Here is a 27,602-nt window from a genome sequence, read left to right on the forward strand (position 1 = left end):
CTGCTTCTCTTTTCTGTTATATATTGTCTGATCAGTTGTAGAAAAATATTGAGGGTTTTGAAATTATAGAGTCTAGCCTGTAGTGTGATTGGCTTAACATTTTTTTTATTTGCAGTATGTTAAAGGACCTTGACACCTCTGACAGAAAAGAGGATGTTCTTAGCACATCAAAAGATCTTTTGCCAAAACCTGAGAAAATGAGTATGCAGGACCCGAATCCAGAAACCAGCACAGACTGTGACGGTACAAACAATATTTTAGACATACCATGTATTTCAACTACTTACTTTTGAAAACAACATAACACAAAGATTGTGTTTTGAACCTGTGCCTGTATGTTATAAAATGGCAGATTTGTAGTCTCTTTTCTTCTGATGTCATAACCTTGTTCACTGGTTAGCCAGCATTTGCCTGAACAACTCATGAACTCATGCTCTCACAAGGGCGTTCATTCCCTATTTTGAAAATGCTACTTGTTAGAAATTATCTCTCATACTGAGCCAAGATCTGCAACTTTAATTCTAGGAGGTTTTTAAATTTTTATTTACAAATGAGAACTTCCACAAAATCATGTGTTTTGGAAACACGGACCACAGAGTGTAATCTCATCATGATAGAGTTTTTTCCCCCCCTTGACTAAATGTTATTAGGTCTTTTAACTCTCCTTGCTAGAAATTGCTTTCTTGACCTTTCATCCTCCGGTTCTCCCTTGTATATACTCTGAGTCTGGGTCTGGGTCTTGATGTTCATTTAAAGCTAAATACTTGGCTGGGCATGGTGGCTCACGCCTGTAATCCCAGCACTTTGGGAGGCCGAGGCGGGCGGATCACAAGGTCAGGAGATCGAGACCATCCTGGCTAACTCGGTGAAACCCCGTCTCTACTAAAAATACAAAAAAAAAAAAAATTAGCCGGACATGGTGGCGGGCGCCTGTGGTCCCAGCTACTCGGGAGGTTGAGGCAGGAGAATGGCGTGAACCTGGGAGGCAGAGCTTGCAGTGAGCCGAGATCGCGCCACTGCACTCCAGCCTGGGCAACAGAGCGAGACTCCGTCTCAAAAAAAAAAAAGCTAAATACTTGTTTGCTTGTCTTGTTTCTAATTCATTTTTTATTTTTTATTAAATATCTAGTGTAAATAATTGGATAGCAGTGCAAGACTTTGATAAATGACACTCCCCCTTCCCACCTTTGGTGTCTGCTGCTCAGAGGCACCTTCAGTCTGAAAATATACATCCTCTTGTAGACATTTTTCTGGCATTATTTCTTTTTACTTTCTTTTTCTCTTTTTCACTCTTCCTGGAACTTCTATGATTTGCATGTTAGACTTCCATTAATTATCTTTTCTATTTTTCATCTCTTGATTTTCTACTTTTTAGGGTATTTCCTTGATTTTATCTTTAACTCTTCTATGGAATTTTTAAATTTCTATCAAGGCAATTTCCGAGAGCTCTTCTTTGTTCTCTGAATATCTCTGTCGCGCATTCGAGTCTGAGGGCTGCTGGGCTTTTTTAGCGATGTCTGCATGCATGTGCAGGTCATGTGTGTAGTGTCCTCTGTGTGTTGTTTTTGTTTCCTTCAGTTTTTTTGTTGTTTATTTTGGATTCAATTTATTTTAGAGATATTCATGAAATAACCGATGTGCTGGGCGCTCTTATAAAGTGCCTTACAATATTAACTAATTCAGTCATCACAATAAACTACCTCAAACTTTAAGGTAGTTTCCTTTTTTTTTTTTTTTTTTTTTTGAGACGGAGTCTTGCTCTGTCCCTCAGGCTAGAGTGCAGTGGCACGATCTCGGCTCACTGTAACCTCCGCCTTCCAGGATCAAGCGATTCTCCTGCCTCAGCCTCCTGATTAGCTGGGATTACAGGTGTGTACCACCACATCTGGCTAATTTTTTGTATTTTTAATAGAGACAGAGTTTCACCATTTTAGCCAGGATGGTCTTGATCTCCTGACCTTGTGATCCGCCCACCTTGGCCTCCCAAAGTGTTGGGATTACAGGCGTGACCCACCGCGCCTGGCCCACTTTAAGGTAGTTTCTGTTATCCCCATTTAACAGATAATGAAACTAAGGTACAGGAGCATTAAATAGTTACACACTGTCATAGAATTAGCCGCAGAGCTAGGATCTGAACACAGCAGTCTTGAGGCTTTTGAGTTTTCATTGATAACAACTGCATTATACTGTCTCTGTATCATTAAGTTTCACTAATAAAATGGTTAGCTAAAACAGGGGCAAGGACAGAGTTCTACAGCATGTCAACAGAGGCTTCCCTCTGGGCTTACAACAGTCCATTCATCACCACTTCTTGTTCAGCTAGTTACATATCTGTCTTCAGACCATGTTTCTGTTCTTTATCCATGGAGACACAAAAGACTTGACTATGTGACTCCAAAAAGTTCGAAGTGTGAGGCAGCAAGAAGGAATGGGTGGGACATTGACTCTACAGTGCTGCAGACCTGTGATAGAAACCTGTCTCCTACTCTTGGCTATGTGACTATGGCAAATAGTTAAACTTCTCTGGACTTCAGTTTTTTCTTCTATAAAATGAGGAGAATGATATCTACCTTGCTGGGTGGTTGTCAGGATCAAGGTAAAGTGCCTAGTACACTGCAGGCCTTTCATAAATGGTAGCTATTGTTATCTGCCAGTCTAGTAATCCTTTTAAAGAAGGAAATACGTTAAGATGGATGGTTTGTTTTTATGAACTTTTGCTAACTCTATTATTGTTTCCTCCCCCTTAGAGCTCACAAAGCAGCTATTTGATAACAGGCTGTAGAATTTTGCTTTGAATTGACATCAAATCACCAGCCTGTAGTTTTTGGCGATCACTTTCAAATTTTTTGAAAATTAGAACAGTGTTTGTCTGTCCTCACTTTCCATCAGTTCTCTTATTCACTAGATGCCTCACACATGTGTCATTGACAGGGGCTCTGAGATCCTGTTTGCAGGTTTCCTTTGTACTCTGAGGTATAATCTGTCTAGACAAGGAGTCTTGGGCTAGTTTCTGATAGCTAGGTACCCCCTTTTATCTCTCTCTGAGCCTGTCTTGACTTTCAGTTCCATCAGACCATTGTGTATTCTCTTTCCAATCTGATGCTTGTTTTCCTTGCAGAGAAAACAGAAGTAAGATAGGAATTCAGCAATTCCATTTTACATCTCATACCTCATATTTCTCTCAGTCACCAGTAGAAGTCCAAATTTCCCAGGCCATTCTTGCACAGATGCCCTTCCTCACCCTGCCATCTTCACTCCCTGTTCTGTCTTCACTTCCTGTCCTTCCTGGCTTGTAAACCGTTTAACTGACTACTCTGTCAGCAATGTCCCTGTGGCCTCATCCTCTTCTCTGATCATTTTCTTCCCCTTCTTTCTCTAATTGTTTTCTGAGGATATGTACTGTTTCCCCTGTAGCCCACCTAAACTGTTTTTTTGCTCTCGCAGATTTTAGGCCTGAGAGGTGGCAAAGGCATCTATTGTCCTTGCTTCCTATTGCCATTTTTTTTTCTTTTCTTCATCTTTTTTTTTTTTTTTTTTTTTTTTCTCTCACTCTGTCACCCAGGCTAAAGTGCACTGGCGCAATCTCTGCTCACTGCAACCTCTGCGTCCCAGGTTCAAGTGATTCTCCTGCCTCAGCCTCCTGAGTAGCTGGGACTACAGGCGTGCACCACCATGCCCAGCTTTTTTGTATTTTTATTAGAGACAGGGTTTCGCCACATTGAACAGGCTGGTGTTGAACTCCTGACCTCAGGTGATCCTCCAGCCTCAGCCTCCCAAACTGCTGGGATTATAGGCGTGAGCCACCATGCCCAGGCGCAGTTGAGGTTTTAGATGAAGGAAAGGGCTGGCACGGTGGCTCACGCCTGTAATCCCAGCACTTTGGGAGACCGAGGCGAGTGGATCATTTGAGGTTTAGGAATTCGAGACCAGCCTGCCCAATGTGGCAAAACCCCATCTCTAATAAAAATACAAAAAAGCCGAGCGTGGTAGCGTGTACTTGTAGTCCCAGGCACTCAGGAGGATAAGGCAGGAGAATTGCTTGAACCAGGGAAACGGAGGTTGCAGTAAGCCGACATTGCACCACTACACTCCAGCCTGGAAGACAGAGTGAGAATCTGTCTCAAAAAATAAAATAAAATAAAACCTCAACTGCTTTGAAATTCTATTTATTAGTTATGGCTTAATTTTTAAAATGGGAGTGGGCTGGCAGGATTCAGCTGTTCAAACATCGTATCGGGAGATGCTCTCTCTCACTTGCCTTCTCTCTCCTCTCTTCTGTCCCATCTCTCCGGGTCAAACCTCCATTTCTTTCTACCTGCTTTCTACTTTTCCTTTGTATCAATCTTATTTGAAATCTGTCTTTCTTTATAAGGTGACAGAAATGGCCACCAGAATCATATTAAGCTTGGAAAAAGGGAGGTACTTTTTCCCAGTCAGTCCTAAGTATTTCCAGAGTTAATTTTCACTGGGCTGCCTTGTGTCAGATGCCTACTGAGGGAGTGGGAAGGGTAGGTCTAATAGGAAATCTTGGTGCTATACTGTTACCATTAAAGGGAAGCCTGGATTCCAGGCAGATCAAAACAACAGGTAGGGCTCTTGCCTGTCCAACGCTTAACAATACACTTTGTGTTGGCACAGTGAGCTTTGCACATGAAGTTAGTTAAAAATAAAATCATAGTTAACTGATAAACCTTTGTTCCAGCCAATGACCTTGCTTACCCCAAGAAATATTATTTATTAAATATTATGAAATTAAATGAAAACAGTTATGAGCTCTTATGATAAAGCATAGAGACAACCCAATTTCAAGTTAATTCACAGGAAGATAATAGGACAATATATGGTTGTTTATGATCTTGTTTTTACACTGCTTCACATTTTACATATGTGACTTTCAAAATCTTAAGACTTGGCTGGGCACAGTGGCTCACACCTGTAATCCCAGCACTTTAGGAGCCCAAGGCAGGAGGATCACTTAAGCCCAGGAGTTTGAGACCAGCCTGGGCAACATGGCAAGACCCTGTCTCTACAAAGAATAATTAATTAAAAAAAAAAAAGAAGAAGAAGATGTGTTGTGTTGCTGGGCACAGTGGCATAGACCTGTAGTCTCACCTACTTGGGAGGCTGAGGCAGGAGGATCTCTTGAGCCCAAGAGTTTGAGGGTTCCATGAGCAGTGATTGCACCACTGCAGTTTAGCCTGGGCAACAGAGCCAGACCCCCTTTCTTTCTTTCTTTTCTTTTTTTTTTTTTTTTTTTTTTGTTTGAGACAAAGTCTCGCTCTTTTCCCCCAGGCTGGAGTGCAATGGCACGATCTTGGCTCACTGCAACCTCCACCTCCCAGATTCAAGTGATTCTCCTGCCTCAGCCTCCCGAATAGCTGGGATTACAGACACGCACCACCATGCCCGGCTAATTTTTGTATTATTAGTAAAGATGGGGTTTCACCACATTGGCCAGGCTGGTCTCGGACTCCTGACCTCAGGGGATCCACCCTCCTTGGCCTCCCAAAGTGTTGGGATTACAGGCATGAGCCACCGTGCCCAGCCCCACTTTAAAAAAAAAAAAGAAATCAAGATCTTAAGACTTTTTTTTTTTTTTTTTTTTTTTTTTTTTTTTTTTTTAGTGAGAGGGTCTCACTGTGTTGCGCTGGTCTTGAACTCCTGGACTTAAGCAATCCTCCTGCCTTGGCCTCCCCAAAGGGCTGGGATTACAGTCATGAGCCACCATGCCTAGCCAAGACTTTTTTTTTTTTCAAAGAAAAATATTAACAACATAATTATTTTATAGCTAGACAGATAAGTTTACAGCAGCAGCTTATTCACGTGATGGAGCACATCTGTAAATTAATTGATACTATTCCTGATGATAAACTGAAACTTTTGGATTGTGGGAACGAACTGCTTCAGCAGCGGAACATAAGGTATCTTGATTTTCCCCCTTCTGGAATATATCTGATTATATTTCTACCACTCTAAGTGAAAAATGGACAGGGCAAAATGTTCAGGCTTTCTGGCCTGGAAATGGCATAAGGATGATCATCATGCCACTATGTTTTAAATTCGTTTACTTTTCAAACCACTCCTTTAACATTCGTATTCATGTTTTTAAGATTGGGAAAGAAACGAATATATTTTGCTACAATTTCTGTTTGGTATGAAAACTACAGATTTGCTTTTGTGGCCTACCAGAGTAAACTACTTATATTTAATACATTGTTCTCTTTTCTCTCTTCAGAAGAAAACTTCTAACGGAAGTAGAATTTAATAAAAGTGATGCCAGTCTTCTTGGCTTAATGTGGAGATGCAGGCCTGATTCACTTGATGGCCCTATGGAGGGTGATTCCTGCCCTACAAGGAATTCTATGAAGGAGTTAAATTTTTCACACCTTCCCTCAAATTCTGTTTCCCCTGGGGACTGTTTACTGACTACCACCCTAGGAAAGACAGGATTCTCTGCCACCAGGGAGAATCTTTTTGAAAGACCTTTATTCAATACCCATTTACAGAAGTCCTTTGTAAGTAGCAACTGGGCTGAAACACCAAGACTAGGAAAAAAAAATGAAAGCTCTTATTTCCCAGGAAATGTTCTCACAAGCACTGCTGTGAAAGATCAGAATAAACATACTGCTTCAATAAATGACTTAGAAAGAGAAACCCAGCCTTCCTATGATATTGATAATTTCGACATAGATGACTTTGATGATGATGATGACTGGGAAAACATAATGCATAATTTAGCAGCCAGCAAATCTTCCACAGCTGCATATCAACCCATCAAGGAAGGTCGGCCAATTAAATCAGTATCAGAAAGACTTTCTTCAGCCAAGACAAACTGTCTTCCAGTGGCATCTACTGCTCAAAATATAAACTTCTCAGAGTCAATTCAGAATTACACTAGTAAGTTTAAAATAAATTGAATGCTTATATGAAAACAAAACTGTCCCAAAATAGGAATTATATAAGAAAAACCATAGCAAATCATCATTGCCTGAAAACCACATTGTTGCTATGCAAATTTCTACTGATGATATGAATTACAAATCACAATTTCAAAAGCAAGTTGCTCTTTTGTCTCTATAGCAGCTGTAGTTTTATAAAATGTGTAATTATAACCTATTGTAGTAAGGCTCTAAAGTCATTACAAATGTGATTTGCCTTTGAATTAACATTTTTTAGTTCCCAAAACAATAAACTCATGAGGGCCAAGTTTTTAATGATTTTGGGATAGGCAAAAGCAAAAATGAATTCGCATGCTAAAAATGTATTTTAGAATTCTGTACTGATGAGAATCGATTAATACAAAGTAGAGAAGCAGGTTTTATGTCTTAAAATGTTAAAATATAGGTAGTCTAAAAAGGATATGAAGTCAGAAGTGTCTTAAACCAGTCAAACTACTTCTTTGGGCCTAAGGGCTCACTACATGCCATGTGCTATGCTGGGCGCTGATCATTTAAAGATGAATAACATACTAAGTAGTTCCTACCCTCCTGGAGCTCACAGCTTAGTGAGAGAGAAGTTTTGAGAGGAATGAAATTAGCCACTGTTAAGGCTCCAGAGAAAAGCCAAAAATAATTTTAAAACCTTACATCAACCCTATAAAGTTATCAAAAGTATTTTTTCTCTGAAATAAGTTTATAAAGTACAGCCCTCCCTATTTTTGCCATTGATGACTTAATACCACGGAGGTTGTTCTTACAGCTACGCTGCTGACCTTTAAAACAACGATTAATGGATTTATTTTTGTATCATGTTAGAATGTGTCATACTTGATGTTTGCAATTATCTTGAGACAGTTGAGTGTTGGGGTTAGCGTAAGTGCCAGAGCTCTGTGAGTACCTCTTGTTCTCTGTGCTGAACCGGAGTTGCGACAGCCAGGCTGCAGAGCAGGGACACGTGTGAGAGATGTTATGAAAGAAGAGCCTGAGGAAGCTCAGATGACTCCAAGGTTTCAGACACTGATGACTGGGAAAACCGTGACACCAGTAACACAAACAGGGGAGTCAGGAGGCAGAGTCAGATTTGGAGAAAAGCTGAGAAGGGCTAGTTTAAGACTAGAGGTTAAAGTGCTGGTAAGTCATTCAGGTACCAATGTCTTGCAGACAACGGGAGCTGTGCGCAGGACTGGAACTTAGGAGGCTATCAGTTGGGTCTTAAGAGAGGTGTAGGCATTTGCTGCACACAGGTCATGTTTAAGATCATAGGACTAGGAAAGCTCCAAAAAAGAATTTCTACAGAGCCCAGTCCCAAATATCTGAAAGACTCCCTCCCCTATTTATGGGGCAGATGGAGGAAGTAGAGCCAGGAAAGGGAATTTAAAGTGAGTAGAAAACCATGATTGTCTTGGTGGTCATGGTTGGAGGAAGGGAGAAGAGGAAGGAAGGAATAAAAGTAGTGGTAGGTGCTGTAGAAAAAGTCAAGGTAAATCGGCCGGGCGCGGTGGCTCACACCTGTAATCCCAGCACTTTGGGAGGCCGAGGCGGGTGGATCACGAGGTCAGGAGATCGAGACCATCCTGGCTAACACAGTGAAACCCCGTCTCTACTAAAAATACAAAAACTTAGCCAGGCGAGGTGGCGGGCGCTTGTAGTCCCAGCTACTCGGGAGGCTGAGGCAGGAGAATGGCGTGAACCCCGGGGGGCGGAGCCTGCAGTGAGCCGAGATTGCGCCACTGCACTCCAGCCTGGGCGACAACGAGACTGTCTCGAAAAAAAAAAAAAAAGAAAAAGTCAAGGAAATACTTGATTTGGGCCTTTGGCAAGTTTTTGGTGGCTTTGAGACTTGTAGGGAAGGAAAGCCCGTAAACAGTTTAAGAACTGTGCTGCAGGGAAACGTGAGCCAGTGATTCTGCAGGGCAAGGGAAATGCTAAAGCTGTACTTTCACTGTATTCATGCACTGATTTTTCTTAATGTTGATTATTTTCCTAGACAAGTCAGCACAAAATTTAGCATCCAGAAATCTGAAACATGAGCGTTTCCAAAGTCTTAGTTTTCCTCATACAAAGGAAATGATGAAGATTTTTCACAAAAAATTTGGCCTGCATAATTTTAGAACTAATCAGCTAGAGGCGATCAATGCTGCACTGCTTGGTGAAGACTGTTTTATCCTGATGCCGACTGGTATGTATTTTTAGAAGTGAATTGGCAGGAATCCATTCGCAGATGTTAAATGAAAGCTCTTTAATAGAAATAAAAAGACCACCTACACAGTATTTCTATCATTTAGGGACCTCTTAAACCTCCCATACCATAGTAAGAAAGTATATTACTTTATATCCTCTGTTCTGGTTGTTGACATGACGAAGTTTATAGCCCTGTAAGATTTTCAACTCGAAGCTCATTGTGTTGAACTGATCCAGAATTTTTCTTTGGGAATTTTTCTTTTTTCTAGTCTAAGCAATTTTGGAAATCAAACAGAAAAATCGCTGTCAGAGACCATGACCATTTCTGGCAGTTTATTTGCAACAATCTAGTGTTGCATAGTGGTTAAAACATATATGCATATATGCATAGTGGTCCATCAGCTATGGACCAAAGGCCTGGACTTAAAAGAACAGCTCTGCTGCTCACGGCAGTGTGGCCACATGCAAGGCACTTTACTGCCTGGACCCATTTTCTCATGTGTGCAATGGTGATAGCAGTAAAGTACCTGGTTCACAGAGTGGCATCAGGATTAAATGAAAATCATTTAGCACAATATTGTGTTGGCCCCACTTTAAAGAGTCTGGGACATTCATTGTGCTGTTAAAGCTTGTGACAGCTGTTCAATGATTTATAGTCATTCACATGAGAATATTAAATAAACAGGGCAGAGTGCATGGAGAATTTGCAGTTTCAGTACCTACGTGTAGTCCTCCTTCTGTCTATCACTTGACTTGTGACCTTTAGCAAGTTAGCTAGTGCTGTCATTGTATAATGTTGACTGGGCATCTGAACTTTTTCATCCTGGTTTTTAGATTTAGATAGCCTTGGCTTAATAATCAGCATTTCAATTTTTATTAATTTATTAATCACTCTGTGCCTTCCTTTCAACCCTATTTTGGTGTTCCAGAACTCTAATGCTGGAAAAAACCTTAGCAACGATCTAATCCATTGATTTTTTTTCCAGGACTTTCCATTGTCCTTTAGGGTTTCAAGAGGGCATTTTTAAGGTCCTTCCACCCCAATTTCAACCACTTGTGAGAGAGAGATATATAATATATAATTATATATAATATGTATATTGTGTTGTATATAATGTCTATTATATATAATTATAATATAGATATAGTGCATGTGTAAATATTCCAAATAAGGTTTATTTTATTTTTATTTCTTATTATTTTTGAGATAGGGTCTCTTGATCTGTCACCCATGCTGGAACACAGTGGTGCTATCACAGCTCACTGCAGCTTCAACTGGGTTCAAACAGTTCCCCCCACCTTAGCCTCCCAAGAAGCTGGGACTACAGGCATGTGCCACCACACCTGGCTAATTTTTAAATTTTTTGTAGAGACAGGATTTCTCTGTGTTGCCCAAGTTGATCTCAAATTCCCTGGGCTCAAGCAGTCCACCTGTCTTAGGCTCCCAAAGTGATGGGATTTATAAATAATAAAAGTAAATAAACATTATATAGAAAGTAATTATTTTAATCCTAGTGTCATTTTTAGAGACTCTTCTACTACTAGAAATAAAAACTTTACTGTATTCCATTGCATTTTAAGTTTCCTGCCCTAATTCTTGCCTTTGCTATTATATATGTCTATATAAGATATCCTAGGCCGGGCGCAGTGGCTTGTGCCTGTAATCCCAGCACTTTGGGAGGCTGAGGCAGGTGGATTACCTGAGGTCAGGAGTTCAAGACCAGCCTGGCCAACATGGTGAAACCTGTCTCTACTAAAAATACAAAAATTAGCAGGATGTGGTGGTGCATGCCTATAGTCCTGGCTACTGGGCAGGGTAAGGTATGACAATTGCTTGAACCTGGGAGGTGGAGGTTGTAGAGAGCTCAGATGACACCACTGCACTCCAGCCTGGGCAGCAGAATGAGACTGTCTCAAAAAAAAAAAAAAAAAAAAAAAACACTTTTTTTTTTAAAGTTCATTTTTACACATTATTTAAATTGCCTAAATATAATAGTTTGAGTCATTTGAGTATTGCAAATTGTTGGCACCGGGGACAGTATGCCTTGGTGTCCTATAAATGATGTGATTTCTTTTGTAACTTAAAAATTCATGCTCTTAAGACAGAACCTAACAGATATTTTTTCATTGTTCTCTTTCAGGAGGCGGTAAGAGTTTGTGTTACCAGCTCCCCGCCTGTGTTTCTCCTGGGGTCACTATTGTCATTTCTCCCTTGAGATCACTAATTGTAGATCAAGTCCAAAAGCTGACTTCCTTGGATGTAAGTTATAAAAATACTAATAAAAACATGCCTTAGAAACAATTAAATTTCAGTCCTCTGGATAACCTCTTTATTAAATAGTTCATGATTTGTAAAAAATAAAGCACAGCAGTTAAATTTGCAGTTGAACAGAAGTCTGAAAATTTGATACAGATAACCTGTAGTTCAATCTGATTTTATTCTACAAGAATGTATCTTAGTAACTACTTTTAACCAATGCTATTTTTTGCTAATGTAAATTTTTTTAACTAATAGAAAATCATTTCTTTTTTCAGTACTGCCAGGTCAGCATAGTTCTCTTTCCCTTATATCTTAAAATGCATACATACATGCATGCCTGCACACATATGTCTTTTTTCCTCATGGCTGAGTTTAAGGAAGTAAATGAATGCATTCTACCTAACTCTTCACAATGTAGGTGGGGGTGGTGGCTCATGCCTGTAATCCCAGTGACTTTGAAGGCTAAAGTGGGAGGACTGCTTGAGGCCAAGAATTCAAGACCAGCCTGGGCAACACAGCAAGACTTTCTCTACAGAAAAATAAAATAAGCTGGTCATGGTTGTGAAAACCTGTGGTCCCAGCTACTTAGGAAGCTGAGGGAGGAGGGTCTCTTGAGCCCAGGAGTTTGAGGCTGCAGTGAGTCATGATCATGCCACTACAATCTAGCCTTGGTGAAAGCGAGACCCCGACTCAATCACATTGTGATTAAAAAGAACTGTTTTAAGAGTTATGAGTCACCACCCCTTGATAAGACCACTAGTTTTTTTTTCTTCCAGAGAATGTCTTAGTGCAGTGATGGTAGCCATTGTTCAACCATTTGTGATATTATGGCCCCTTTCTTGTCATTAATCTTTAAAACTCTGAAATACATTTATCTAAAAAAATGATGCCATACAGTAGGACTGGAATATCTTGTATACCAAATTCATATTTATCTTATTTACAAAGATGAAAAATAAAGCAAGAAAAGGAAATAAACAATGAGAAGACCATTTTGTGTTATGCTTTTTTTTGTTTTGTTTTGTTTTGTTTTAAGACAGAGTCTTGTTCTGTTGCCCGGGCTGGAGTGCAGTGGTGCAACCTTGGCTCACTGCAACCTCTGCCTCCCAAGGTCCAGCAATTTTCCTGCCTTAGCCTCCTGAGTAGCTGGGATCACAGGCACCTGCCACCACGCCAGGCTAATTTTTGTATTTTCAGTAGAGATGGGGTTTCTCCGTGTTGGCCATGCTAGTCTCGAACTCCTGACCCCAAGTGATCCACCTGCCTCAGCCTCCCAAAGTGCTGAAATTACAGGCGTGAGCCACCACGCCCTGCCTGAGTTATGCTTAATAAGGGTTTTTTAAAATGTATGTAATTACATACTTGTTATATTGAGATATGTATTTCCGTTGATAGGTTTGATATGTGACTAATAAAATATTTATAAAACCTAAGGACAAATGTAATTTTGTCAGGTTAATATATAAAATTGAAATTGTTTACTACTTTTATACTTAGATTCCCGCTACATATCTGACAGGTGATAAGACTGACTCAGAAACTACAAATATTTACCTCCAGTTATCAAAAAAAGACCCAATCATAAAACTTCTATATGTCACTCCAGAAAAGGTTTGTATTTATATCATTATTTTAAAATATATTAAAGACCACTAGAATACATATATTTTTAAAATTTTAACAAAATTTTGTATATGTAGTGCAAAGAATTTTTGTATAACTTTCATCCAGAAACCCCAAATGGTAACATTTTACTATAATTGCTTTGTTATTCTCTCTCTGCATGTATTTTCCTGACACATTTGATTGAAAATTGCAGACGTGGTATCCTTTTAAACCCTAAGTACTTCACTGTACATTTCCTAAAAACAAAGTATTCTCTTATATAACCTCAGTACAATGATCAAAATTAGGAGATGTACATTGATGCAGTACTGTTACTTAATCTGTAAACCTTATTCCGGTTTCACTAGTTGTCCCAATAATGTCCTTTATAGCAAAAGAAAATCCCAGATCATGCATGCATTCAGTTGTCCTTCTCTGTAATCTTGTAAACAGTTTCTCTCTCTTAATATCTTTTGTGATTTTGACATTTTTGAAGGCCAGTCGTTTTGAGAACTATCCCTCAATTTGGGTTTATCTTGCTTCCTCCTGTTTAGATTCCTGTTACTTCTTGAATATCACAGAAACGGTGATATGTTCTCATGTCCACTGTCAGGAGGCACTTGATGTCAATTCGTCCCATTACTGACAATGTTAGTTAACTGATCGCTTGGTTATGGTAGTGTCTGATAGACTTCTCCACTGTAAAGTTACTCTTTCTTTTTGGCCTTTGTAATTAGTAGATATCCTGTTGTGGGATGCTTTGAGACTATGTAAATATCCTGCTAGTGATCAGAATTTTACCCACAAGTTTTAGCATCCATTGATGATTCTTCCCCAATCAATTATTACTATAATAGATATAAAATTATTTTTTAAATGTAGTTGGTGTTTTGCCATAAGGAAGAGTTTTCCTGTTGGTTACACTTTTTTTTTCTTTCTTTTTTTTTTTTTTTTTTGAGGTGGAGTCTCACTCTGTCACCCAGGCGGGAGTGCTTGGCTCAGTGCAATCTCGGCTCACTGCAACCTGGGTTCAAGTGATTCTCCTGCCTCAGCCTCCCAAGTAGCTAGGACTACAGGTGTGTGCCACGATACCTGGCTAATTTTTGTATTTTTTATAGAGATGGGGTTTTGCCATGTTGGCCAGGCTTGTCTGTAACTCCTGACCTTAAGTGATCCACCCGCTTCGGCCTCCTAAAGTGCTGGGATTACAAGCGTGAGCCACTGTGCCCAGCCCACATATTTACTGATAGCAGCATGAACTCATGACTTCTTAATTTATTCAATGAGTTTCATTCAATTATCAAGTATTTTGATGTTCTAATTGTCCTAGATGTGAACAGTGAGACATCTCTATCAAGCTGGCTTCTCTGTCCTTTTGACATGTCCCTGTCAAGGTGTGAGTCCTACATGTGCTCGTTGCTACTGAGATGTCATTGCTTCTAGGCCCGGTTATGAAGAGAGCTATAAAATACATAATTTTTCCCCCAGCCAACATGCATCCATATAACCCGGATATGTAACCCTGTTGCCAATGTAAATGTGTGGTGGCCCTCAGATGTCTTGAAGCAGACAAAAGTTTTAGAACCACTAACTTGCTAAATAAGCTGTTTGCTTAATGTTGGTAAACATTCTAAGATTTGATCTGCTATTTTCTATTACTTCTGCTGCTCTCTTCATAGATTGAAATAAGAACCAATTTTATATGGAGGTGTTTTTGTTTTTGTTTTTGTTTTTTCGAGACCGAGTTTCGCTATTGTTACCAGGCTGGAGTGCAGTGGCGTGATCTTGGCTCACCGCAACCTCCACCTCCCGAGTTCAAGCGATTCTCCTGCCTCAGCCTTCCTGAGTAACTGGGATTACAGGAATGCACCACCATGCCCGGCTAATTTTGTATTTTTAGCAGAGGCGGGGTTTCACCATGTTGGTTAGGCTGGTCACAAACTCCCAACCTCAGATGATCCACCCACCTCGGCTTCCCAAAGTGCTGGGATTACAGGTGTGAGCCACCGCACCTGGTCTTATAGGGAGGTTTTAATACAGCTTAAGTTGTGATGGAGTTTGAAGACCACAGAATCATAAGGTGATGTGTTTCAGTGTTTTTAAATGTCTAATATATTTCTGGCCTAGATCTGTGCAAGTAACAGACTCATTTCTACTCTGGAGAATCTCTATGAGAGGAAGCTCTTGGCACGTTTTGTTATTGATGAAGCACATTGTGTCAGTCAGGTAAATACTGTTTTTTATATCCGGAAATACCGATAAATACATACTACCAACAATATATGTATTTACTGAATAAAAACCCACATTGAGTGAACTAGTCTGCTATTTTACTGAAGAATAAGGTAGTTCTTAATACATTGAGCAGTGTTGGCTTATAGGGAAAGCTCCAAGTAGTCTGAAAAGCAGTATTTTTTTTTCCAAATAGTGGGGACATGATTTTCGTCAAGATTACAAAAGAATGAATATCCTTCGCCAGAAGTTTCCTTCTGTTCCGGTGATGGCTCTTACAGCCACAGCTAATCCCAGGGTACAGAAGGACATCCTCACTCAGCTGAAGATTCTCAGACCTCAGGTGTAAGTTGTTGCACGTCATGTATTTGAGAACCCTGGGGCAGTGACTGCCAGAGCTGCTACATGTTAGAATCACCTGTGGCGCTTTAACGCCACCACCCCACCCCACCCCACACCCATGCCCAAGTTGTAACCTGATGGCAGCTAAATCAGAATGTTTGAGGCTGAGAGCCAGTATTTTTTTAAAAATCCCCAAGTGATTACAATGTGCAGTAGAGTTTGAGAACCAGAGTCCTAGGGCTTTTCTTCACTTATTGAAATTAAAACTCCATTTCAGTACCTACTTTTGAAGTAGGGATAAATTGCATGCCGTATCTGTCATCCCTGGGATAGTCCCAGTAATAAATTAATTTTTGCTTATCTAATTTTGGCGTCCATATATCCTAGAGTATACTTCGTGAAATGAAAGATGACCCTGCTTTGTCATTTCCCCCTAAGGATGTTGAAAATAGTCCAGATACTATGTCGAATAGCTTTTTTACTTTGTTTTCTTCTGTACAACAAAACGCTTCTTGTTGCCACCAAATCCATAATTCTTCAGTAACAAAGCCTACTATAAAAGAAATCCCGTTTTGTTTTTTTTTTTTTTTTGAGACGGAGTCTCACTCTGTCGCCCAGGCTGGAGTGCAGTGGCCTGATCTCGGGTCACTGCAAGTTCTGCCTCCCGGGGTTCACGCCATTCTCCCGCCTCAGCCTCCCGAGTAGCTGGGACTATAGGCGCCCACCACCATGCCCAGCTAATTTTTTTTGTATTTTTAGTAGAGACGGGGTTTCACCGTCTTAGCCAGGAGGGTCTCGATCTCCTGACCTCGTGATCCGCCCGCCTTGGCCTCCCAAAGTGCTGGGATTACAGGCGTGAGCCACCGTGCCCGGCCAATCCCCACGTATTTATCTAGGCTGTACTGGATTATTTTATACTTCTACTTCAGTTTGTAGAGATACGAATTCTTTGGTAGGTTTATTCACTCAGCAAATATTTATTTAACAACTGTTGTGTGCCGAGGTTACAGTATTTTTTTCTTCTAATTTATTAGTGTGCGCTTTAGTTTGAGATGTAAACATTAACGTGGTATGCCTGAAGGAGTAATGACTGAATCGGATATTGAGGTGAATTTTTAAAGCACAGCTTTTGTTCATTTGAAAATAAAGACAAGCTGGTGCTATAAATACTATAAGCAGTAAGAACAGCAACAGTATCTCTAAGAGGGTTATGAGAAGAACTGAAGGTTCCTTATGAAGGATATGAATGGGTCATGAGATTAAGATAGTTACAAAAGCTTTTGCAGGTTAAACTGGCAGCTTCTAAATTATCTGATCTAAGTCAAGGAATTCAAGCATTTTGGGTTTCTTCCAGCCTTTAAGTTGTTTGGTTCCAACCTAGAATTATTTTATTGCTGGTAGCACTGTTATATAGCACTAATGACCAGACTCAAGTGCTAGGATTTTAGAGTCCTCAGAATTTTGTGTGTGTGATCACAAAGTTTGGAATGGAATATTGTAATTTAATCTCACTTGCAGAGGAGTATTCGTATTAAATTTGGGGAAAAATATTTTGCTTCTATAATTGATATGCATTATAATGCTATATTTAAGATGTCATATTAGGCTGGGTGCAGTGGCTCATGCCTGTAATCCCAGCACTTTGGGAGGCCAAGGCAGGCAGATCACCTAAGGTCAGGAGTTCAAGACCAGCCTGGCCAACGTGGGGATACTCCATCTCTACTAAAAATACAAAAACTAGCCAGGCCTACTGGCGTGTGCCTGTAATCGCTGCTACTCAGGAGGCTGAGGCAGGAGAATTGCTTGAACCCGGGAGGCGGAGGTTGCAGTGAACCAAGATCACGCCACTGTACTCCAGCCTGGGTGACAGAGTAAGGCTCTGTCTCAAAAACAAAAAAACAAAAAACAAAAAAAAGATGTCATATTATACTTTAGAGTCTAATAAATAACCTATTTGTAAGAACTTTGCTTCTGTAAGTACTACATTGATCTATAATTTTTTTTTTTTTTTTTGAGACAGGTCTTGCCATGTTGCCATGTTACCCAGGCTGGTCTCGAACTCCTGGGCTTAAACAGTCCTCCCGTCTCAGCCTTCCTAAGTGCTGGGATTTTTCTGTCCGCTTATGCCAGATGCAATCTACTGTTCTTTTAGATCAGTTACATCAGTGGCAAATGCCTATAGTTAAATGATAAAAAAATTTCTTTTCCTTTTGAATGACTTTTTGTAAGTATAGGATTTGTGATTTATGTTTGAGTAAACAGTGTACATATTTATTCATTTATTTAGAGGCAGGCACCTTGAATCTGTTTTCTTAGTACTGTGGGGAAGAGATCTGCCTGGGAAAGCAAGATTGTGGATTTCCAGTCTCCAGCACTTGGTACATAATTGGTACTCAGTAATAATCAATAAATGAAAAACGTGGAGGAATTTGGGTAAATGTAAAAATTTACGCATGTCTGTTGACTCCTTAATGTGTTTGGCGCTTCTCTGCGTTTGGAAGTAGGAAATTTTAAGGAACACTTTCTGGGACTCTGTTTCCTGATCTTTTCCGCCAGTAGGCCCTGGTTTGGATTAAATTTGCTCAACTGCTGCTATGTTGTGGCCCTGGCGAAGTCAGGTATTCCTAAGGTTGAAGCCACAGCCCCTGTGCTGCTCTCCTCCTGCCAGTCTGTAATAATATTCTTCCTCTTCGGGAAATACAAGGCACATAAAAAAGGCTTTATTCCATTTCCTTAGGGCCTTAAAATATGAACTGGAAGAGAGCAAAGAGACAGGCATATAGAGTTAACTATAATAGAACAATAATAATAGCTAACACTTAACATATCCAGCCTACTCAGTGTGCCAGGCACTGTTGTCGTTTTATGGTATTAACCTCCTTGTCCACACAAAAGCAAGGTAGGTGCTCCTATTTTCCTCATTCTACAGGTGAGGAAATTGAGGCACAAAGAGATTACATAACTTCATATGCCTAGCAAAGGTTGGACTGAGAACTTAAAACCCCAGATAGCTGGTTTCAGAATCCTTTAAATACTGGGTCAAATTGCAGAAAGAAGAAAGCAGTGATTTGAGATGTAAATTACAGCTGCAGGAAATGAAGAAAAGATAAGCTAGAACCCCCAGTAACAGCTGTTATGAGGAGGGGTCAGATCAAGTTTCGTAAAGGCACTGGGCATTGTAGGAGGAGTAGTTTATTTAAAAGCGTAGGCTGGGCATGGTGACTCACGCCTGTAATCTCAGCACTTTGGGAGGCCAAGGTGGGCGGATCACCTGAGGTCAGGAGTTCAAGACCAGACTGACGAACAAGGAGAAACCCCATCTCTACTAAAAATACAAAACTAGCCGGGCCTGGTGGTGCGTACCTGTAATCCCAGCTACTGGGGAGGCTGAGGCAGGAGAATCACTTGAACCCGGGAGGCGGAGGTTGCAGTGAGCCAAGATCCACCACTGCACCCCAGCCTGGGCAACAAGAGCGAGACTCTGTCTCAAAAAAAAAAAAAAAAAAGATAAAAGCGTAAACAGCAGCCAAGCGCAGTGGCTCACAGCTGTAATCCCAACACTTTGGGAGGCCAAGGCAGACGGATCACCTGAGGTCAGGAGTTGAAGACCAGCCTGGCCAACATGTTGAAACCCCATCTCTACTAAAAATATAAAAATTAACCAGGCGTGGTGGTGGGCGCCTGTAATACCAGCTACTTGGAAGGCTGAAGCAGGGAAATTGATTGTACCTGGGAGGCAGAGGTTGCAGTGATCCAAGATCATACCACTGCACTCCAGCCTAGGTGATAGAGCAAGACTCCATCTGAAAAACAAACAAACAACAACAAAAGGCTTAAACAGCTGTATTGAGATAAAATTTACATACCATAAAATTCACCTAAAGTTGACACTTCAATGGCCTTTTTTTTTTTTTTTTAGTTTGTGTATAAGGTTGTGCAGCCATAACCATTATCTAATTTTAGAACATTTTTGTCTCCATTGAAAGGGAGAGTATACCCATTAGCAGTCAATTCCTACTTTCTCACTTCTCACTTCCCCCATTCCTAGGCAACCCCTCATCTACTTTCTGTCTCCGTAGATTTGCGCCTATTCTGGACATTTCCTATAAACGGAATCACATAACATGTGGCCTTTTGTGACTGACTTCATTCACTGAGCATGTTTTTAAGGTTCCTCCATGTTGTAGCCTGTTTCAGTATTTCATTCCTTTCTATTTTCAAATAATATTCCATTTTATGGATCCTACTTTCTGTTTTATTTACCCATTCATCATTTGATGATATTCAAGCTGTTTCAATTTTTTGGTTTTTTTGAATAATGCTGCTGTGAACATTTGTGTAGAAGTTGTTCTGTGGTCATCAGTTTTATTTCTCTTGGGTTGCTGGGTCTGTGGTAACTATATGATTAACCTTTTCAAGGACTGCTAAACTAGTTTTCAAAGTGCCTCCATCTTTTTTTTTTTTTTTTTTTTGAGACAGAGTCTTACTCTGTCACTCAGGCTGGAGTGCAGTGGTGCAATCTCGGCTCACTGCAACCTCCACTTCCTGGGTTCAAGCAATTCTCCTGCCTCAGCCTCCCGAGTAGCTGGGACTATTTTTGTATTTTTGTAATTTTGTATTTTTAGTAGAGATGGGGTTTCACCATGTTGGCCAGGCTGTTCTTGAACTCCTGACCTCAAGTGATCCACCCATCTCGACCTCGCAAAGTGCTGGGATTATAGATGTGAACCACTGCACCCGACCACCTCCATCATTTTATATTACCTTCAGCAGTGTATGGGGGTTGCAGTTTTTCCACATGCTCATCAACACTTGTTACTGTCTTTTTTTATTACAGCTATATGAAGTGGTAGATGAATGGCATTTTAGCAGGCAAAGAGTGAAAATTCAGGGCTGAAGTTTCTGTTATAAAAGTACAGTTCAGGCCAGGCTCGGTGGCTCACGCCTGTTATCCCAGCACTTTGGGTGGCCGAGGCGGGTGGATCACCTGAGGTCAGGAGTTGGAGACCAGCCTGGCCAACATGGTGAAACTCTATCTCTACTAAAAACACAAAAATTAGCTGGGTATGGTGGCATGCGCCTATAGTCATAGCTACTCGGGAGGCTGAGACAGGAGAATTGCTTGAAACCGGGAGGCGGAGGTTGCAGTGAGCCGAGATCATGCCACTACACTGCAGCCAAAAAAAAAAAAAAAGTACAGGTCAGGCCTGAGGAATGGTGAATAATCCATTAGATAAGTGGAGAAACATAGAGAAGGGATGACCCTGACAAGGTGGCTTGAGGCCAGATCATGGAGGGTCTTGCATATAACGATGGTAAAATGTTTGGACTTTATTCTTTTGGCACTTTAACCTGGGAAGTGGCTTGATCTGAACTGTGTGGATGAATGATAACCCTGGCAAGAGAATAGAGGAGAGGATGAGTGGGAGAACAGAAAGTTAGAGGTAGAGCAGCCCTTCAGGAATCTATTGCAGTCATTGAGGAGAGATGATGCTGGTGGAAACAGCAGAAGTGGAAGGAAGAAACAGAGTCAAGAGAGAGGGCAGGAATGGCAACTAAATGGAATGAGAAAAGTGGATACAGTTGAAGTTTATACTAGTTCCTGGGGCAGGTCCCTAGTACCATTGACCATAAATGGAAATGGAGGAAGGAAGATGAGTAATAAATTTGATTTTAGATGCATGATGCCTGGGATATTTAAGGGATGAGTGGATGACCAAGATAGCCATCTTCATACCTTCTTTGATCACATGTACCTCCTGAAAAAATCCTGGAAAACTATGTACCTCCTTCATATATATATATATATATATATATGTTTTAAATATATATATAACATATATGTATTATATATATGTGTTTTTATTATATATATATGTTTTAGACCAAGTTTCGCTCTTGTTGCCCAGGCTGGAGTGCAATGACACGATCTCTGCAACCTCCACCTCCCGAGTTCAAGTGATTCTCCCGCCTCAGCCTCCCGAGTAGCTGGGACTACAGGCACTTGCCACCATGCCCGGCTAATTTTTCTATTTTTAGTAGAGACGGGGTTTCACCATGTTGGCCAGGCTGGTCTGAAACTCCTAACCTCAGGTGATCCACCCGCCCCAGCCTCCCAAAGTGCTGGGATTACGTGAGCCACCATGCCCGGCCATAAGCATACATTTTGATTGAGAATTTATCTCTTAATGAGATAGGCCTTTTGTTTGTTTGTTTGTTTAAGAGATGAGGTCTCGTTATATTGTTTGGGTTAGTCTGGAATTCCTGGCCTCAAGTGATCCTCCCACCTTAATATTCTAAATAGTGTGGACTACAGGCCCACACCCAGCTAGGACTTTTTGTTGTTCAGTTAGTTGACATATCTGGACGAATTGGGTCCGTTTATATTTCTTATTTTTATGGATGTAAGCACTAAGAAATATTGCTCACATAAACATGTAGATGGGAATGGAAGGCATTTTTTGTAGCTGTAACAATTATTTGAATTCCTTCTGACATATATGCCAAGATTGCATAATGATCTGTCATCAAATTTTTTTTTTTTTTGAGACGGAGTCTCACTCTGTCGCCCAGGCTGGAGTGCAGTGGCGCGATCTCAGCTCACTGCAAGCTCCACTTCCTGGGTTCACGCCATTCTCCTGCCTCAGCCTCCTGAGTAGCTGGGACTACAGGTGCCCGCCACCGCACCCGGCTAATTTTTTGTATTTTTAGTAGAGACGGGGTTTCACCGTGGTCTCGATCTCCTGACCTCTTGATCCGCCCGCCTCAGCCTCCCAAAGTGCTGGGATTACAGGCATGAGCCACTGTGCCCGGCCCAAAAATTATTTTTAATTATCTGTTAATTGACAACTCAATTAGGTCTTTCAAATTTGTGGTAAGCAAAGAATTGGAAACTCTCTGGGAAAATAAGCAAGATCAATCGTTATTCACTTACTTTTTCTAGGAAAAATACCCTAAAAAAAAGCTTTACCAATACTTATCTAATGACTATTAGGTAGTCTTATTCTTCTTTGAACAAGAATCCTGTTCCCTGTATCCAATATGTATGGAAGAGTTGGGGAAATCAAAATACTGGTAGTTTCAGTATACCTTTCCAATATGATATTTTTGACAAAATACTTTTATTGTGTGATACGCTTTTCTAATAACTTTTTTGTTGTTTTTTGAGACAGGGTCCCAGTCTTTCACCCAGGATGGAGTAAGTACAGTGGTGTGATCTCGGCTCACTGCAACCTCCGCCTCCCAGGCTCAATTTATCCTCCTGTCTCAACCCCCTGAGTAGCCAGGACTACAGGCGTGCACCACCATGCCTGGCTAATTTTTATGTTTTTTGTTTGTGTTGTTTTTTTCGCAGAGACGGAGTTTCACCATGTTGCCCAGACTGGCCTCAAACTCCTAAACTCAAGGGATCTGCCTGCCCCAGCCTCCCAAAGTGCTGGGATTACAGGCGTGAGCCACCATTCCCAACCATATTGTGTGATATACTTTTAAATACAGTTTTGTCAAAACTGTGGCTATAGATTAGCTCTTTCCAAAAATGGGAAATGACTACCACATAACCTAATTGGTAAAGCCAGTCTTTATTGCTAAATTAGACTTCTTTTCTTTGTAGCATTTGTTTTGTTTTGTTTTGTTTTACTTTTGTTTTTGTTTTGGAGATGGAGTCTTGCTCTCACTATATTGCCCAGGCTGGTCTTGAACTCCTGGGCTTAAGTGATGTTCCTGCCCTAGCCTCCTGAGTAGCTGGGACTACAGGCACATACCACCATGCCTGGCTGACTTCATTTTCCTTTTCTTTTTTGGAGGGGGTTTGTGGGGATGGAGTTTCACTCTTGTTGCCCAGGCTAGAGTACAGTAGCTCACTGCAGCCTCCACCTCCTGGGTTCAAGTGATTCTCCTGCCTCAGCCTCCCAAGTAGCTGGGATTACAGGCGCCCGCCACCATGCCCAGCTAATTTTTTGTATTTCTGGTAGAGACAGGGTTTCGCCATATTGCGCAGGCTGGTCTTGAACTCCTGACCTCAGGTGGTCTGCCCGCCTCAGCCTCCCGAAGTGCTGGGGTCACAGGTGTGAGCCACTGTACCTGGCCTCATTTTTCAATTCACGTAAACTATTTAGTATACATCCCATGACAACTATTGTCAATTACAAAAGCAACAAGCTGAGCTCTAATTGACTTTGTTTCCTCACACAACACTTTGAAAAGACATGAGTTTGACACCCCAAACAGGATAATATTTACCATTTTAATGGTAATATCCAGCAGAACCTTAGACAAGAAATGATGGAATCTAACTTTTAAGAAAACTTTATTAAAATTAATTCACACACTATAAAATTCATCCATTTAAAGGGTACAATTTAGTGGGTTGCTTTTTTTCTGTATTTTCACAGAATTGTACAACCATCCCCAATATCTAAGTTTAGAGCATTTTTATCACCCCAGCGAGAAACCTGGTACCCATTAGCAGCTGCTCCCCATCTTCTCCCTCTTGTTTGTGCCTGGCTTCTTTCACTGAGCATAGTTTTCAAGGGTCATCCATGTTGTAGCATTGGTCAGTACTTTATTCATTTTTATAGCTGAATAATATTCCAGTGTATGAGTATTTTGCATTTTATTTATCCATTTATCAATTGATGGGAACTGTCTGTAACTAGATATTTGGTAATTCCAAACATCTTATTTTCCAACAGGCAGAGTAAGATTTATTACATGTAATAAACTCCAAGGGTCTATTAACTTTTCCATTATAACAAATTGTGTAAATATTGCTTTTAGTTAGTTACCCACAGTCCTTTTGCAGTAGAGATAGTTGTCTTGGTTTTAATTGGATTCGTGATCTACAACTTTGTGTTCTAATCTCATGTCATTTTTATTATTTTAGTTAAAGTAATTTGTTTGACTAAATTAACTGGTAAACAGTTCTGAGCTTTTTCAATTGTGTCTACAAATTTTAAGAAATTTAAATTATGTGCCAGATGTTTTTAGTAACAGCTTTGTTGTGGTATAATCCGCATACCATACAATTCCCGTATTTAAAAAGTACAATTCAAAGTTTTTAGTATATTCAGAATTGTACAACCATTGCCAGAGTTTTAGAACATTTCGTCACCCTCCAAAAACACCCATACCCATTACAGTTCAATCTCCTTTTCCCCTCACATCCCCACCCTGCCAGCCCTAGGCAACCACTAATCTACTTTCTATGTATAGATTTGCCTACTCTGGGTATCTCGTGTAAAGAGAATCATCCAATATGTGATCTTTTGTGACTGTCTACTTAGCATAATGTTTTCATGGTTTATTGGTGACTAATATTCCATTGTATACGTATACGACATTTTATTCATCAGTTGATATTGGGTTGTTTCCATTTTTATTTTTTACTATTATGAATAATGCTGGTATAATCATACATGTATAAATTTTTGTGTGGACATATGTTTTCATTTCTTTTAGGTATATACCCAGGAGTGAAATTATTGGGTCATATAGTAACTCTATGTTTAACGTTTTCTTTCTTTTTTTTTTTTTTTTTTTTTTTTTTTTTAGATGGAGTCTCACTCTGTATCCCAGGCTGGAGTGCAGTGGTGTGATCTTGGCTCACTGCAACCTCCACCTCCAAGGTTCAAGTGATTCTTCTGCCTCAGCCTCCTGAGTAGCTGAGACTACAGGCGTGCGCCACCACACCCAGCTAATTTTTGTATTTTTAGTAGAGATGGGGGTTTCCCCATATTGGCCAGGCTGGTCTCGAACTCCTGACCTTGTGATCCGCCCGTCTCGGCCTCCCAAAGTGCTGGAATTACAGGCATGAGCCACCGTGCCCAGTCTATGTTTAACCTTTTAAAGAACTGTCACACTGTTTTCCAAAGTGGCTGTGCCATTTTACATTTTCACTAGCAATGTATGAGGGTTCTAATTTTTTCATATCCTCACCAACACTTGTTTTTGTCTCTCCTTTTGACCCAAAGATTTTTTTTAATTAATAAAACACTTTTCTGAAAATAAAGTATATTTTTTTAATGTGGGAAAAAGCAATAAGGCCATTGTTGTGCCCACTCACGATAGCATTCCTGTCGGTGGGGAGACTCATGCACCGTTTCCAACTTAAGCATAAATCAACTCAAATGCATTTTAAGATTTTCTTCATCATTTGTATTCCTAGACAATTCTTAAATCTACTACCTTTTTTGCCACAATCTGCTACACATTCTGCCTTTTCAAGCACTAAAAGGACTCTAGGAGTTTTTTTGCAAAGAAAGCTGTCATAAGAGAGGTGGTATCAAAGTATTGTTTAACGGTAGTCTCAAAGACTTTCAGGGTAGTGCATTCTGTGATTATAGAGATGAAAGAAACAACATCATAAAGTGAAGGTCATCTTCATTCCCACCACCTTATTCTCTGTATATCTGAAATCAGAACATCCTAATAAGGGCCAAAATACTTTGTTCCTAGTTACTCTTCACCCTTAACAGAAATAAGTAAAACACCTAAAGATATGAGGCCCTCCTACCAAGGATTTCTAGTGCTTTAATTAAAGAAAATTTCACCTACACGCATACTATTTTTCAATTTGCTTTGTTTGGTGTCCTGGAGGTTTTTACATCCTGCAACAGTGCACAGTGGTAAAATTCAGAATTGATGAAAAGTAGGATTGGTTTGTTTGTTTTCAGAAAGTGAGACATTTGTAAAAGGGAAAAATGGAAAAGGTGAAACAAGCAGGATGTCTTTTTTTTTTTTTCTTTTTAGACAGAGTCTCACTCTGTCGCCCAGGCTGGAGTGCAGTGGTGTGATGTCGGCTCACTGCAACCTCCGCCTCTCAGGTTCAAGCGATTTTCCTGCCTCAGCCTCCTGAGTAGCTGGAATTACAGGCACGTGCCACCATGCCTGGCTAGTTTTTGTATTTTTAGTAGAGACAGGGTTTCACCATGTTGGTTAGGCTGGTTTCGAACTCCAGATCTCATGATCCGCCCGCCTTGCCTCCCAAAGTGCTGGGATTACAGGCGTGAGCCACCGCGCCCGTCCAGGATGTCTTCTTTTTAAATAGAGACAGGGGTCTCACTTTGTTGCCCAACTGGTCTTGAACTTCTGGGCTCAAGTGATCCTCCTGCCTTGGCCTTCCAAAATGTTGAGATTATTGATGTGAGCCACTGCCCCTGGCCAGGATGTCTTGTCTGTGGGAGCATTCTCAGATCAGTCTTAGGAAAAAGGACAGCCAGCCCTTCGTATCTGCAGTTTCTGCATCTGCAGATTCACCCAACTATATATCAAAAACATTTGAAAGAAAAATAGTTTCTGAAAGTTTCAAAAAGCAAGATTTGAATTTGCTGAGCAGCAAGCGCTATGCTGTGTCCACATGAATGAAGTGATGTGTAGGCATACTCTGCTGTATCCTCACGCCATGACAAGAAAAATGTTACATAGTTACTGACAGTACAGTGTAGCAACTATTTACATGGCATTTATTTAGTACATTATATTGAGTATTATAAGTAATCTAGAGATGGTTTAAAGTGCACAGGAGGATGTGCATAGGTTATATACATATACTACACCATTTTATATCAGGGACTTAAGCATCCTTGGATTTAGGTATCTGAGGAGGCCCTAGAACCAATCCCCCATGGGAAACCAAGGGATGCGAAAATTGAGGGTCTGAATTTGTTTAAGATGATCTTTGCTCATGTATACACAGAAAGTCTTTGTGAACCCCTAGGAATGTATGCATCCCAATTTTAGACCACTGGTCTAAAAAGATTTTGAAATGTGGTTTAGAACTCTGAAAAGAGGTCTAAGGTGAGGGCAAAAGCTGGGACACATGGAACTGAGATTTGGGTGCTGTTTAAAGCAGTGAGAGTGCTGAAGGAGATAATGTAAGAGAAGAGAGCCAGATGTCTATGGGGTGATTCTCACTTAAGGAGTGTGCGAAGGAAGAAGAGGCGGAAGTGGAGAAACCAGTGATGCAAGGGAGAAAATCCCATGAGAATATAAAGTTATGAGACATAATAGAGAATTTTCAGTAAGGGTAGCAACAGTGTAGAATA

General features: G+C 40.5%; 1 protein-coding gene and 1 non-coding gene across 5 annotated transcripts in view; one reads left to right on the top strand and one right to left on the bottom strand.

Moving 5' to 3' along the window:
- The window catches only part of BLM (BLM RecQ like helicase), a 99,511-nt gene that overhangs the window by 37,325 nt on the left and 34,584 nt on the right, over positions 1–27,602 (top strand). For 3 of the 4 annotated variants that reach the window (XM_030815030.1, XM_030815032.1, XM_030815031.1), the window contains 8 exons: positions 116–243; positions 5,789–5,921; positions 6,236–6,897; positions 8,926–9,117; positions 11,261–11,379; positions 12,877–12,990; positions 15,112–15,210; positions 15,413–15,561. In XM_030815030.1, coding sequence (XP_030670890.1) covers positions 116–243; positions 5,789–5,921; positions 6,236–6,897; positions 8,926–9,117; positions 11,261–11,379; positions 12,877–12,990; positions 15,112–15,210; positions 15,413–15,561 — 1,596 coding nt within the window. Of the gene's footprint in view, positions 1–115; positions 244–5,630; positions 5,922–6,235; positions 6,898–8,925; positions 9,118–11,260; positions 11,380–12,876; positions 12,991–15,111; positions 15,211–15,412; positions 15,562–27,602 lie in introns of all 4 variants that reach the window. The other variant, XM_030815033.1, reaches the window with a different exon arrangement.
- LOC115835646 lies at positions 548–617 on the bottom strand. Its single transcript, XR_004030675.1, has one exon. It is a non-coding gene; the product is annotated as a small nucleolar RNA SNORD18 (small nucleolar RNA).

This window comes from Nomascus leucogenys, chromosome 6 (assembly GCF_006542625.1).
Source record: "Nomascus leucogenys isolate Asia chromosome 6, Asia_NLE_v1, whole genome shotgun sequence".
NCBI lineage: Eukaryota > Metazoa > Chordata > Mammalia > Primates > Hylobatidae > Nomascus > Nomascus leucogenys.